The sequence below is a fragment of the Syngnathus typhle genome, linkage group LG2, assembly GCF_033458585.1.
Source record: "Syngnathus typhle isolate RoL2023-S1 ecotype Sweden linkage group LG2, RoL_Styp_1.0, whole genome shotgun sequence".
In the NCBI taxonomy this organism is placed as follows: Eukaryota; Metazoa; Chordata; class Actinopteri; order Syngnathiformes; family Syngnathidae; genus Syngnathus; species Syngnathus typhle.
This window is the reverse complement of record NC_083739.1, coordinates 14073015-14088428: the sequence shown is the minus strand read 5'-3', so window position 1 is coordinate 14088428 and position 15414 is coordinate 14073015. Positions and strand designations below refer to the sequence as shown.

At 45.5% G+C, this 15414-nt stretch overlaps 1 protein-coding gene across 2 annotated transcripts in view; it reads right to left on the bottom strand.

The window, feature by feature from the left end:
* Window positions 1-12045, bottom strand: part of atp2b3b (ATPase plasma membrane Ca2+ transporting 3b) — a 31089-nt gene extending 19044 nt beyond the window's left edge. For both annotated transcript variants that reach the window (XM_061272575.1, XM_061272574.1), the window contains exons 1-6: window positions 11550-12045; window positions 6287-7093; window positions 1688-1885; window positions 1256-1513; window positions 1015-1140; window positions 811-936 (exon numbers count right to left, since the gene is read on the bottom strand). In XM_061272575.1, the coding sequence (XP_061128559.1) occupies window positions 811-936; window positions 1015-1140; window positions 1256-1513; window positions 1688-1885; window positions 6287-6539 (961 nt within the window). In that variant the 5' untranslated portion in view covers window positions 6540-7093; window positions 11550-12045. The remainder of the gene's footprint in view (window positions 1-810; window positions 937-1014; window positions 1141-1255; window positions 1514-1687; window positions 1886-6286; window positions 7094-11549) is intronic.
* Window positions 12046-15414: the final 3369 nt, after the last annotated feature.

The following is a 15414-nucleotide window of genomic DNA, read 5'->3' as shown; positions in this document are numbered from 1 at the left end:
CACACGTGTAAAACATGGACGATAAATCTGGATGAAAAGCGCACGCATTTCATGGGGAGGAGGTGGATCAACAATTTATGACATGACGTTGACTAAATAATACATTAGCTCCAGTAAATGACTGCTTGAATGGTTGAGGTTGCAAGGATTGCTGCCACATGTGCACTCTGCAACGTCACTTATGCTAGAATTAAAACGCATATAATTGTGAATTAAAATTTTTTTTTAAAAAATGAAACCAACCGCTGCCTCTTCATTCCAGGTTGCCACTTATCATTTCTCATTGTAACGATGCAGATAATGTCTGGAATCGTGCACTCACGCAGGCACGGCCAGCGCTACGGCGTAACGATATTATCATTAAGTGCTTCTGGAAGTATGCGAAGGCTCTGCTCGGACCGCGGGCTCAAACATATTTGAGCGCAAGACTAATGCTTCGCATCTTGACCAAGCAACACTCTTTCCAGAGTGTCTCTGGCTCCCTCCGCTCTCCGCTGCTCTTTCAATAATTGATTCAATCTGCAGCCTCTCTCTCGGATTAGGGGGGAGGCAAGCATGCAGGGGGGAGACAGTGAAAGAGGGCAAGAGTGGTGGTAAACAAGTAGGTAAGAGCGAGTAAGAGTCATAGAGAAGTGACAACGGGCAAAGAGGGAAAGAGGGAGTGGAGAGGATGTAGGCTGAATTATCCATGAGGTTAAACTGCCGTGCTTCCTGTGGATACTCTTATCTCAAATCAGTCAGTCACACACACACACAGGTGAAAGTATTCCTTCTGTGTGATTGTTTTTTTTTTCGCTCATTACCATTTACCTTTTTTTTCTTTCCCATCTTCCTCCACATCACCAGCCCCCAGCAGAGTGAAGATGATGCCCGTTTGCGAGTTGACACCGACGGCCGTCACCAGCATGCGGCCTGAGCCTTCCATCACATGTGTACCTACGTGTCCAAAGAGATTTGAATTGAGTAATTTCCAATTACCAAAATGTACCAACGATGGTCACAGTGAGAACCAACCTGAGAGCAACATGGGGTCCTTGTCCACAGACTTGCGTACATGGTCCGACTCGCCTGTGAGGGAGCTCTCGTCTATCTTCAGATCATTACCTTGAACTAAAATACCATCGGCTGGCAGCAGGTCCCCTGAAAACACACGTTTTGTTATTTTGAAGAAAGATTTCATTTGATGACATCATTACAGGAAATGAACAATGCTCACTTGACACGGTACGTATTCTGTGGTTGCCGAGCCGCTTACCATATTTGACCTGGGCCATGTCCCCCACCACCATGTCAGCCACAGGAATCTGGATGACATTTCCTTTCCGTACCACGGTGAACTTTTGTTCCTGCTCGATTCGACTCTGTAGACCCCGGAATTGCTTCTCTTTGGACCAGTCGTTGAAGGCCGTCACCAGGACGACACACGCCACAGACAGTAGAATGGCCGCACCCTCGATCCAATTGGCCTCCCCCTCGCCTTCATCCTCCGCTCCCGCCGCCACGTTGCCGCACGCTGGACAGACGGAAACACACACACACGGCTCAAAGCGGAGATTTGAGTGGTATGATGCGTTTGACCGAAACGACACATCCCCTTCAGATTATGCATGGCTGGAAATGCTAATGATGATGTCATTCCGGCCGTCATTAGAGAATCATTATGGCTTTTGTATGCCTCGTCACTTACACTCTGAATCGTCTCCGGGAGGCTGGTAAAAAGAAAGGGCGAGGGAGATGATTGCAGCAATCTCCAAAATGATGAGCGTGACATCTTGCAGGGCCTCCCACACCAGCTCAAGGAAAGTCTTGGGCTTCTTTGGGGGGATAAAGTTTTGGCCAAAGGTCTGACCACGACGCTCCAAGTCGGCTGGATCCCCGCTTAGACCTGACAGAAGGGGAAGGCAAGGCAAGTTAGGCATAAGCAGAGGAGGGCAAACACTTGCATTTCCATCACATATGTTTTTTTTGTTATTATTTTATCAAATCCTGATAGCATGGGTAGTAATTGAGACACACACAAAACCAGAAGCACCATCCCACTTTGATCCCAACGTGCTGCCAGGGGCCTAGCTGATCATTTTTGGCGCCCAACTTCCACGTCAATATATTTTATTTTAAACTCAACGCAAGAGGTCCTAGAAAGGCATTCTGGCGGACCGGCGGCAATTTCTATATTACGCTCCCAGAGCACCTGACAATTTGGTGTCAGAAACTAGACAAACCTTTTGACCAAGTGAAACCAAGTTAAAGTTGTGGCGCAGGTGGTGTAACACGATTTTAGGGAATTTGATCTAGGCACAGGAAGACAGGGAAAACAATTGCGGTGGATGTCATCATGTTTCATTCATTCAGTGTGTCTCGAAGCATCTGAATGGTTATAGCCTATAACCGAGTCCGAGTCCCCGAGTCCGAACCGAGTCCACAGCCCTGGACCCAATCTGTTCATTGATTGCATTATTGACTGGTTGTCACACACACTGTCTCTGAGTGCCCTTTTTACATCATATACAAGTAGAGACCTTGCTCTTCCTTATAAACGTACTTTGCGCGAGCCGATCTCCAGTGAGGGAGTCCGTTATGATCCGCCAAGTAAACTGGACACCTCACCTGCGCTGAATTAAAATGGAATGACAGGCGCCGCTTTGAGTGGCTGGGAATCAACTGTTCACTCCCACAACGGCGCAAACACCTGTTTCAAACTGGGCATGTCTATGAAAATACTAAATGAAAGAAAACTTGCACTGGGCATTAAAATAAGACATTTGTACTTATAGAACTATACCATTGCTAAACCCAAGCAAAACATTTTTCAATTTAAAAATCGTTGAAATCAACTCCAAGGTTGTTTTTCTTCCGCCAAAATTTGAAGTTGTTCTGCTCACCCTCCTCTCCCTTTCAAGCTCCCATCTAAGTGAGTCAGTTTCCATGGTGATCAGTACATATATCAAGTCCCGGGCTTCCTGTCTCAAACAGGTTTCTGCCTGGCAACAGGTGATGTCATTCCTCCAATGTGCAAATGTTTGGATTTTTCTTTGGGTTTGTGTAATCCATTTTTTTTTTGGACTGGCTGTTGAGGAAGGAGAACAGCAATGCGCCTGCAGTGGTTGGCTCGGAGCACTGACGCTCTTTTGTGTACGTGTGCTGTTTGCAGATATCGCGCACTTGCTGCAGCGACTGTTGCTTGTGGCCTTGAACAAATGTGCGACGATATGACACCCAACAGAGTTCAGGCCAAGGCGACGTACATAGTGAGGGAGGGAGGGAGGGGGCGGGGACAGGTGATGCTGACTAATGGTCACATAGCCCTTTTCTCTTCAATGTAGTCCATCCTCTTTTCTCTCCATCTCTCTACGTCTCATCCCTCCCTCCGCACTCATCCTCCCTGGTTGGCTCCCTTCTTTTTCCTCCCTCTCTCTATCTCCCCTTGATGTGTCCTTGACAATGCGGCAAGCTGTTCTAGCTTTCTCTCTTCTCTCCCCCATCACGCACGCACGCACGCACACATACGTGCACACACACACACACGCACACCCCCACACACACTTCTTTCTCTCCATGTTTTTTCCATAATTGCTCTTCATCCTCCTCGTGCTCTCTTGAATGTGGATCTAATGGTCTCATACTGCAGCGCTGGGTGTCCATATCAGAGTATGTGGCTTTGCATGTGTGTGCGTGTGTGTGTGTATGCTGTATTCGTTTGTATCATATTACAGATGATGTTTTGAATTATGTATATTTGCAGGGATACATTCACCATGGTGGTGATGTCTGAATGGTCTGAATTTGACGATTCCTTATAACTGGAAAACACAAGCTCACAATTTGTCTTTGCGATCGCCGCGCTTGAGATGATTATAGCTACTTCGCTCGGTGGGAGGAGGCCAAACGAAGTTTGTGTCAGCAATGATGCATGTAGCAATAGACATATGATTGCCTCCGGAAGTAGAGGATGTCCCACAAGTCAGTTCTCTTCAGGTATCATTCGGACCGACATGACATCAGCGTCTGACAGTTTAGGCTTTGCAGTTTTTGTTCTCCTTGCCCACGGCTTGCCAGTCGACACTGAAGCAGCACTGCAAAAACTGCACCTTTGCAAAAAAAAAAGAAAAGGCCTAAAATGCAGTTCAGCACTAATTTAAGAAACTTTATACCTATCCATGGCATTTTTTAATGAAACCTTACCCAACTTCAGGTTGATCAAAAGCTTCGAGTGTAAGATTATGATGCTCATTTGTCTAAATGTACACTGCAGTTGGCTCAAAGTCAGATGGGATCGGCTCCAACTCACCCCTGACCCCAATGCAGTAAAGAAAATGGACGGATGGACGGATTTATACTTTGGCTGCTTTGTCACATCAGAGGACAACAAATACAAGAAAGTGTGTTGAGGGCAACAAACGTATCTGTGTATGCGAGAGAGAAAGTGTTGACTTACAGTAAGTTACTCTGTAAGTCTCTGTTGATAATTGGATACTACAACCAAGTCAAACCAGCTCTGAATACACTCCACAGTCACATAAAGACAAATACACTGCCCAGACACAACATGATGACCACTACAAGATCTTTATCAAATATTTGCCCTGACATGCTCACTTTTGAATGACACTGTCAGAGAAGGATGTATTTATGATCATGGTTGTGGATAGCAGTGGAGTACAATTGCACTGCACCACACTGCTAATATTTTGCTTGCCTCAATTAGCTACATGACTCAAAAGTCAAAATATTGGACGCAGCTCTCAACATGATGCATCGAAGTACACTTCGACTCCATTACAAACTTACAACCACAGCAAAGGATAAACACATATAGAGAAAAAATCCGTCATTGTCAGTCAAAACCAAACATTATTGGCGGTATAATAATATGGTAGATATAAAAAGTCCACACACCCTTAAATGCAAAGTTTTTGTGATTTAAAGAAATAAGAGCAAGAAAAATCATTTTCAACCATCAATGTGACCTAAAAATATTTTAAAAAATAATCAAGTGAGACCTTATGGTTGTACAAGTCTCCACGCCCTCTTACTTCGTAACTGGGGATGTGGTTGTGTTCAGAATGAGCCAATATGAAATTTGTATTCTCATTTTTAGGAAAAACCCAATAAATGCAAAAGGTATTATCAGAACACACCAATATCAGCAACAAGAAACTACGAGATGAACATTTACGACATGGCACATAAGACAAAGTAAATGAGCCATACTTTGTCTCTATTTTAGTGTAAGCCATAAAACAACATTTCAACTATTGAACAAATGGGTCACTGAGCTGCATACCGCGAAAAGATGTTGCTGACCTCAAACTACCACACCCCTGTAAGAAAAAGTGTGTAAATGCATTCGAAATGAGCTGCAACAAAACACACACACACACACGAACACACTCACACATATACAAACACACTCAAGACTCAACCCAAACCTGCTGCAAATAATCTGTCAATATTCTGGCATTTTTGTCAAAAATAGTAGATCAATTTAGAACGCCAGCAGACAAGTTAGTCACAATCAAAATAAAGATGAACCACAAGCCTGAAAGTGCATTTTCCCACAATAATATCCTCCAACAATGGCAGATGTGAAACCCAAGCGCCAGCGCTACTTCCTAGCACTCTCACTCATCCATTTATTGATTTGGTCGATCAGCTTTCCATTAATAAAATCTCTTCATCCACTCATCAGTCAATGCACCTGGCATGTCCTTTAGGTTGGCACCAAACTCGGTTAAAGCCGCTTTCTCTAGTCTGGATTAAACTCTGTCAGTGTAATGAGGAGTTTTGACGATCTATTTCTATTTATTTACCCAAACCTGACTTTTCACACTTCTTTCAATGAATTGACATCAACAATAATTCAGAAGGGTTGTCCCAAGGTGTTGTCAAATTTTGAATCAAATACATAGGTTGACATCCACCTCGCACGTCCGCGTAGCACCGAATCTGTTTGCCCCCACCTCGATCAAATCTATCAAAATCGAATTATTCCACCTGCGCCAGCACTTAGACCTGCTTTTAGCGGGTCTATAATCAAGAATTTTTTTATTTGTTGACAAAATAAGTCATTAAAACAACGCAAGGCCTTTGCATAATGCAGCTGTAAATGTTCATTAAATCCTGACTTGTAGCACCTTGGAGGCATTGGACTTGCTGAGCTGCTTCATGTATGAAACCATCCAGCATGTCCTCAAACATCCTTCCATTCATGTCGCCATGCCATCTGTGAGCTTAGCTCTCCATTCCTGAATAGATGAACAACCATATTTGGTCCATGCCTACTCACCATCAGTAGTGTTGGACTTTAGTCTCTGGCAGAGCCCGTCTGTGTCTCCATAGCTATCCTGGATCTTCTGCAGGGCCTCGCCCCCTCTCAGCTCCATCAGCTCTCTCAGCTCCTTCAACGTGACCCCAAAGTCTCCGCCTCCACGGCTCACGTCTTCCCTTCCTCCTCCTCCTCCTCCTCCTCCCCGAGTGGCTTTGGGGTAAAACTCCACTGCGCTGTTAGCCATTTCGCCCATTGTTGCCGTTGTTGACATGACACGAGGTTGATTTGTGTTGTGTTCGTCTTTCCCCACCTCCTTCCTTGTCTGTCCTCAGCTCAGTGACCCGCTGGTGCAATTGCTGACAGCTTGTTCATGTGTTCAACAGGCCGTCTCGCTCCTTCCTTGATTTCTTATTCAAAACTCTCTAATGCATACGCTTCAATTGCCTTTTGTTGAATAAAGGGGCGCTGATTGCGTTGTTTTTCCTCTTCAGTGTCTCAGCCTGGCCTTCCGCTGTTCCTTCACTTCTCCATCACTGGAGGAGGAGGGTGAGGGGGGTGAAGAACAGTGTGCAGGAGCACTTGAGAAGCGCGGCGGTATCTGAAAAAAATCCAGCTTTCTTTGCCTTTGTCTCTCCTGTCTCCCTCCTTGCGGGTTCACAGCCAGTCCATGGACGGGCGGGTCGGCTGACGCATATGCGGGTGGGGGCAAAGGTGGTGACTGACGGGTGGAAAGCGCGGCCAAGAGCCAAAGTAAGATGATAAATCAAAGAGAGGAAGTGGGTGCAGATGTGAGGTAGGTAGACGCTACTGCCGCTCCACAGAGACCTACGAAACGAGAAGAATCAAACATGGCCATGAGTGCTCGCAATTATAGTTCTGGAGACATTTTAAGCATATGTCACATTTGGTACCTTAAAGGTACTTTACTGTCTTTACCTTTTGAATTATATTGCTAGAGAACAAGAATATTATATCATCTTTAGGTATGTTTGATACCTTTTTTTTTTTATTTCAGATCAATACCAGTAAGAATATTTACTCTTCAGTACTCCCCGATACCAAGTACCGATACCATAAATCATTTTGATACAATTTTAATGAACACAATGAATAATTGTGAACAAATAAACTTCTGTCTTTCTGACGCAAATGATGGTTCACAAATGTGTTAAACGGTCGCAGTATAGTACCACCTACTGGCAAGGAGGACTTACTCCACGTCAGAAGTATTGGTGGCTGGTATGGGCATCCTTTATGTCTTCAAAAAGGGGCCAGTGTTGTTCCAATATTGATACCTGGTATCGGTACTTGCCCATCTCTAATAATCATTAAAATACTGAGAAAATGACAACACAATACATATGATGAGTTGGAAGACATAACTATTGCCTGGTGGCTCTTAGTGCTGAGCTAGCATACATTTGGTTTAAGAGCTCGCTGCTGCACCTCATAACAACTCTGAGCAGAGCACTCAAGAGTGAAGCAAAGCAGTGAAGCTTCACAATCAACTGTTCCTCCATGGAGCACTGATTAGACACATTTAAATTTGCAAATGAAATATGTACTTGAAAATGTGGACGTCTTACATAATATGTCCATCCCACGAGGAATCAGACCCACTCAATTATTTGAAAAAAAAACCTGGCAAATACATAAAATTAGGACTCTTGGATGTCACTTATTTTCAGACAGATACCGGAACGAGTATGTAAGTCCTGTGTACTCACCGATACCGATAACAAGTAACCGATACTATTCGTACGTAACAATTTAATTAAGCTAATATGGTTTTAAAGCAGGTGACCTTCTGTGTTTTATTATCCATTAACTGTGAACCCATGGATAGCGCATCTGCCTCACAATCAGAAAATTCAGGTTTGAACCTCCAAAGGAACTTCTTTGTGTGAAGTTTGCAGATTCAGCTTGATTTCAGAGTAATAGTCCCGATAATGCTGCTTAAAGGAGCACCTGTACCTCAGGGTGTGTCCAAAAGAAGAACGCCAGTGATGCAAGCTGCTTTCGTCGAAGGAACTCTACATAATTTCCTAATTGCAGAATTCGTGTTCATGTTTCAGACCATCTCGGGAGATGATTTAATTAAAATAAATCTGACATAAACAGTGTTTTCATGCAGGCCGGGAGCTCGGGTTGCTCCCACTATCCCGAAGCCGGCTTCATCCCACATGGGCAATTAGTGAGGCTGTGTACTGTGCCGAATTGTGTCAGCATCACACATGTCACACACAGCCTATTCTGATGAGGCTATTTTACATCAGGGGAAGCAAGAAAGCTCATAATGAATTCTTTGTCTCCTCCCTCCTTTCCACTCCTCATCTTCACTGGGCTCTGTCATGCATCCCCCCCCCCCCGCCCTCCCGTTCTTTCCCTGCCCTACCATGCCGCCATACTGACGGAGAGTGTTAGCTTATGACTGAGTCACCCTGCTGCCTTCCTTCAAGTTTCCTCTCTTACGGGACCTTCTCCTCCAAATGCACATGTGCGCGTGCAAATCCGTGGCCTAGATGGCTTCCTCATTTCGTCATTTGAATTCCTCCTTTCTCCTCCTGCGACTGTCTCCCCAGCTATGCGCTTCCTGCCATTGCAATGATTTATTTACTCAGCCTGTCACACGCTTTCTTCCCAGCCTGGTCTCTTACTCACTGATTCTGTCTGATTTTATAAAGCTCACGCAAGAACGGGGCTCCTGCCGCAGCTATCCTCAACGGCATTTTTCTGCTGGGCTCATTCAGAGCTGTGACGTGTGCAATTGCACATGTGCAGCAGATGTGCACCGAGGAGTCGGAAAACATGCACAATATCATTGTTCGGTCTTCATTGTCAAATAAGCAAGGCACGCACAGCCCATGTCACTTATGCAACTGTATGCATCACAGATATACACACTCATGCCCGGAGACATCACTCTCATTACACATATGTGTCTTTGAGCGCAGCCCTTTCTAAATAAGAGAGCGTGACAGGCAAAGAGAGAGAGAGAGAGAGAGAGAGAGAGAGAGAGAGAGAGAGAGAGAGAGAGAGAGAGAGAGAGAGAGAGAGAGAGAGAGAGAGAGAGCAAGAGAAAGAGCGAGAGAGAGAGAGAGAGAGAGAGAGAGAGAGCAAGAGAAAGAGCGAGAGAGAGAGAGAGAGAGAGAGAGAGAGAGAAAAAGCGAGAGAGAGAGAAAGAGAGAGGTCTTTCCATGCAGGGCTGAGATGTGTTTGAACATGAAAACAGACACACAAAAGGTCATGCAGTTCTTCTCCCCGTCACTTCCTGTCGCGGGGTTTTATTTTGAAGGCACTCGTTGAAATATTTCAGGATATTCAACATAGGAATATTTTTTTACTTTTGTAGTTCTGTTAGGCACTAATTTGTTCTTGTTATACCAGATCGTAGTGAGGTGTGTCACCACTGGCGGAGCTTTGGGGGGGGGGGGGGGGGCACTGGCTATATTTATTTATACTTATTTTATATATACTGTATATGTTTATTTCATTTTTTAAATGATATTCTATTCATAAGTCTAAGAAATGCAGTCCACATGTTTCATGAATCATGAAAAGTTAAAGTGATAAATTTGCTGAGTTTTTTGCATGCATTCATTTGTTGTGATCCAATTTATTATGTCGTTTTTGTTTGGTAGAATCTTGTGCAGTTGTCAGTGTTTATTAAATTAAAGGGACAGTGTAGAGAATTTTTTTGGGCATCCAGTCATGAACTAATGCAATACACCGACCTAAATCCGATGCACGAGCACTACAGGTTACTACCACCCATTTCCTCAGCGAAAGTCCCAATCTGATATTATTTATTCCAATGCAGACTGATATAGTATATGACTTGTGTTTGTTAAAAAAAAAATACATAGGACCTTGAAAAAAAGAATGACGTAGTGCAATATTGACAAAAAAATGCAAGCAGATTATTTTTCAAAATCATTCATCCCTATGCAGCCGAAACATAGTTGACCGCTGAGAGAGAGGAATTGTCCTCCTGGGATTTAATTCCAGGCCAGTAGGCCCACGTATGCTCTGTGACAGTGTGTATGCGCCAGACGAGTTAATCCAGGATACGCGCACGCACATGCACACACACATGCGTGCGCACACACACATGCGTGCGCACACACACACACACACACACACATTTGAGCATTCATGAAAAACCTAATATGGGTATGTGCTTTGTTTCTTGCTACTCTTAGCTGTCATTCTTAGCTTCATAGGTAATAAAATGAACTGAAAGCTATCTGTGTACCTTGTGATACTGTATGAGATGCGTACATAAGGGGTCACACATACTTTGGTTGAACCAGTTGCCCAATCAGGCTTCGACACAGTGGCGGCATTAAGAGACGAGTTGCACTTTGAAGCAACTTGATGGTGAGAATGGTGGCTTTGATTGAGACCAAAATACATGCAGTCATAAAATTTGTAGATTAGACAGACAGACAGACAGACGGACGGTATCCCATGTCCCTCCCACGTGAGCCCCTGTTCACCTCCACTCATAGCCGCACACACAAACACAACGTACTTGCTAATGCTCTGGTTCACTGTTCTCTTGTGAGCAGCACGGGTCCAATTCAAACACAAAATGACCTTTGCTGGTCACCTTCAGACGTGCCTGAGCCTCATCCGGCTCCTCCTCATCATCATTCTGTTGCTGCCCTTCATCACGGCAACAATATCAAGCGTATACTGTGCCCACTCGCCTCCTTCAAATTCAACGACATGGGTTCAAGGTGCGCCACTAACCCGTGCCCACCTCACGGCAAGGTTACCACACTACACGGTGGCTCTGGCCGACAACCCGCTGCAGGTGCGACGCGCCGCGGGAAAAAAACCATGTGAAGGAAGGAAGGACGGACGGACGGGAGAGGACTGCCGGTGCTCACTGTGCAGCGCAGATGCCCGTGCAAATATAGAGTGCTCGCGCTCGGCGACAATACTGGACTGCAGCCCTTTATCCACCCTCCGTGGACGGATGGACATGCAACGGCGTGCAGCTCGGCAAACGCGCGCACACTCGCAGAATGTTACAGCGCTGTTTACCGGGGTATTACGGTATCCCCGACTGTATGGCTATTATAGTAGCTCCGCAAGGCCCGCGATGACACACCAGGCCCGAACGCCGTTTAAAAATGTCTTTTAGAGGGCGGAAAGCCCACGCGTGCTCTTCCACCATCAGAGCAAGAGACACGCGTGGGGTAAATAGGAGTCACGCACCCATGCAAGCACGCACGCACGCACGCACGCCAACGCGCACGGACTCGCCACTCACCGTGCAGGCCGAGCTCAAGGACATCAGCATCAGTGGGCGGGCGAGCGGGCGAATGGGCGCAGAGCCACAATCCCCAGTTAATCTTGCGTGAGCGTGGAGCGGAGAATGTCCCGGCCCGGATGAGAGAGGATGCACAGGAGGGCGGGAGGAAGATGGGTTGTAGTGGCGGAGGTGGCGGTGGAAGAGGAGGAGGACCGCGAGTGGGCTGCTGCAGCCCTACAGTCCGATGGAGGAGCGGGGATGAGACAAGCACGGTGCTGATGAATATTCCACTCCGCGCTGTCACCTGACCGTGAGTCGGTCGAGTTCTGCAGCTGACGGAGGGAGAGAGACAGAGAGGGAGAGAGATGGAGGGAGGGAGCGAGAGAAAGAGAGAGATTCACCGGGTTTACCTCTATTGCGGAGGGGGTGGGGAGGGACGGGGTGCAGTATTTGCTGGTGCTTACCGCTGGTGATGCTGGTGATGCGGCTGTTGTTGCTGGTGGTAGCGATTAAAACGACGGGGCCCAATGCGGTGAAGTAAAGAAAAGAAAAGAAGTAAAGAAAGGACGCGCTGACAGGAGATGCTCCTGCGACATCTCTGGAGGAGGAGCCCGCGCGCGCACCGGAGCCTGCTCGCAGCATCCACAGGCAGAGGAGGTGGGGGGGGGGGGGGGTTGAGGGGTGCCTACGTCACCCACGTCACCCCCTCCCTCCGCATACACTCACCTGCGTGGTGACGATAGCGGACACACCGCAGCACAGTGAAGGGTATTGCCGGTTATACCGCCATCTCAATTTAAATCAATTTCAAATGAAATCAAAAATCCACACCCACATCAAAGCGCCAGCTCCTCAAATCCTTATCCATGACTAAGTGTATTCACATAAAACAACAGTTTTTGAATCCCATTCTGAAAGGAAAAGAGATTCAATACAAACAATAGAATTGAAAGCATTTATCATGATTGAGGTTAGATTGTTAGGTTGACAGTAAGCAGCATTTAGCTGTTATGGCGCACACAATTGGAATACAGAAGTGAAGTCAGCTGCAGCTGTGGATGTTTTGGATTTCCAGTTAAAAATGGTTCTTCTTTTTTGAGGTTTTGATGAAGCCCTTTGAAAGCTAACACGTTATAGTGTCTTCATATAGAGAGGTCATTTTTGGGGTTAGCAAATTTAACAAACATTTCCACTCTAGCTATCTTCGCCACTGGAGGGAGTCCTGCTACCCACAGATTTACTATATTATGTACGTTTTGTTTAAAGGGGACATGTAACAACAATTGACCTTTCAACGTCCCAATATAAGCAGTTGAGTGTCTGGAGTGTGAATTAAAGTCTAACTTAACTTGCACCAAATTGAGCTTTTTGCTTGTATATAGCAGTTCTGACTTTTCTCCCTCTGCTCAGTTCAACCAAAGTAGGAGCCTGGGGCACTGTCCATGGTACTGGAAGTTAGCACACACACACGAGTGCTGGAAAAACAAAGAATCATGACTCCTTTCATGCATTGCACGGCCCCACCCCCACTTCCGCCACAAACAATGCACATGTATGACTAAAGTGAACTAAATAGTCAAACCGTATTACGCACTGAGGAGAAAGAGGAGACGTGTATTTATAGATATGAAGTTATAAATAGATATCCCTTCATCTGGACTGCAAACACACACACCTTGACAAAAAGCTTTGTTGCTGATTTGATCCCTCCCTTCTTTTATCATCACATCATCTCCCAGAGGCATATTAAAATATCTGAAAGACTTTCATTTCAGATGAGAACTCATCTCTTTCCATATTTCCATAAATAAGAACCCCCCCCCAAAAAAACCTTCAATACTTTTCACGTCAAGAAGGAAAGGTGGAATCTTGTGGGAATGAAAATTGCTTGTGATGGCCAAGTCACATTGTGGAAGGCAGAAAAATGTTGGTGAATGGACAACCGTCACCAACGTGGGGACATTTATGGCCTCTTAAGAGAATCTTGGACTGTGCCTCGGAAAACAAATGAAAAGGTGTGAAAATATTACAGATGGCGAACAAGTGTGATCTATCATGAAATCCTGGCTTGGCAAATCCTGTATATGTATATAAACACTAAAGCAGTAGAAATTCTGAATAAGGGTTCTCATTGGACAAATGTTCAGGGGCAGGGTGGGGGACAGGGGGGGGGGGGGGTGAGAGCAAATCGTGTATTTGCCTCAACACAGTCTTGCCCGCTTGATTTTAGTTACATAAACAGGAATGCCCTTGAAATGAACTATTTTAAGTGTCATGCCTTAGGACTTTCCACGTTTAAGGTCATGGGCACGTGTTGCAGCCAGCAGCTGGTGATTTATATAATTATTTGAATTCTTACAGTCTGCAAAGCCCAATGAAAGAGCAAGCAGAACACCCACTGACACATTTAATGTATAATATGCCAATAAATGCTGTGTCAGCACCGCATTGTCTCAAAGCAATCAGCTTGACTTTTTAGGATGGCTCTTCAAGTGCATGGCAGTTCCTTGCCACCATGTTTAAGGGCAAAAATCCATCTGCGCATCGACACGCCATCCTGTCCCTTCCGGGGCATCAGACTGCATGCGAGACTGGGTGCATCACGCAATTTGTCTTGTTTCGTCTAGTCAGCAGTCACATCATCAATAACCACAGATGGGCCAGTTCCATCATGTTGACTTGCTAGCATGCGTTTCTTTCTTACTCTTCCCATGATTGATTTGTCTATTTGTACTTTTTTGTTATATCTCAACACGTCCCGCGTGGAACCTTTTTCACATGCCCTCAAGCTCAAAGTAAGATACACTTGTTAGCAGACAGCTAGCAGCGGGCTTCGACACGCCACGCAAACACAAACTTCCCTTTGAACTCATCTTCTCGTGTCAAATGTTCTCTTCGCTTACATGGCCTAAATGCTGTCAATCCATATCACTCTTTCTTTCCATGCTCCTGCCCCACCCCCACCCCACCCAGTTCTCCTTGCCATCTGATGGTTAATTCATGGCGTCTGGCTGAACATGCTTCTTCTCCATTATTAATATAACATTAGGGAGACAAGAGGGAGGGGCGGGGGGAGAGAGAGGAAGAGGAAACAAGGAATCTGGAGAGAGGAAAGACAGTGGAATGAAGAGTGGGCAACTGGGATGGGTTGGGGAACGGCAAGGGGAGAAAGCTTTTCGTCGCCAAAAGCCACGCCAGTGGCAGAGTGACAGATGAGAAGGGAGGCAATGTGTCAGGAGCAGGAAAAGTGTGCGGCACGTGATGCTGCTGCAATGCACGCCATGTCTCCTGTCCCACAAAAGAGCTCATGTCTTTCTTTTCACACACGTCAGAAAAGGGGTCAATACAAAAAGGCATATGAGGTGATGATTTTGTTTTACTTTCTTGAAGAAAAAAAACCCCACTAAGATGAAATGAAAGCTCAGGGCAGCCCCTTGCCAGATTTCAGTGCTCAGTTCTATTTGAGCCACTGTGCATTCTGCTTAATGTGAAAGCAACATGTCCTGAAATAACCCACACACTTGACTTATTTCTCACACTTCTTTGACAGAAGTGTGCGTGTACTGCATGCCATCAATGGAGCAGCCACTGTCCTGAGTTGCATTTACATCATTTTTGAGCTAAATTGCACTTGCAAAGTAGTCTTAATGCAACATACTGTTTTTACTTGAGTATTTATTTTCAGATAAAACCCAGACGGTTGAAGACGTCCGCAAGGAAGCAAAACAATTTGGACCTGACTCCTTGAGGACACTTCTTGGCAGAAGGTTGTCCACCAAGCACTTAAGATAATGAAGAGCACCGAGCTCAGTGGTTAGATCCTGAAGGCACCAAGTTGGTTAGTCAGTACTTCAGTAGCTTTAGTTACATCCAGCTGGACCCA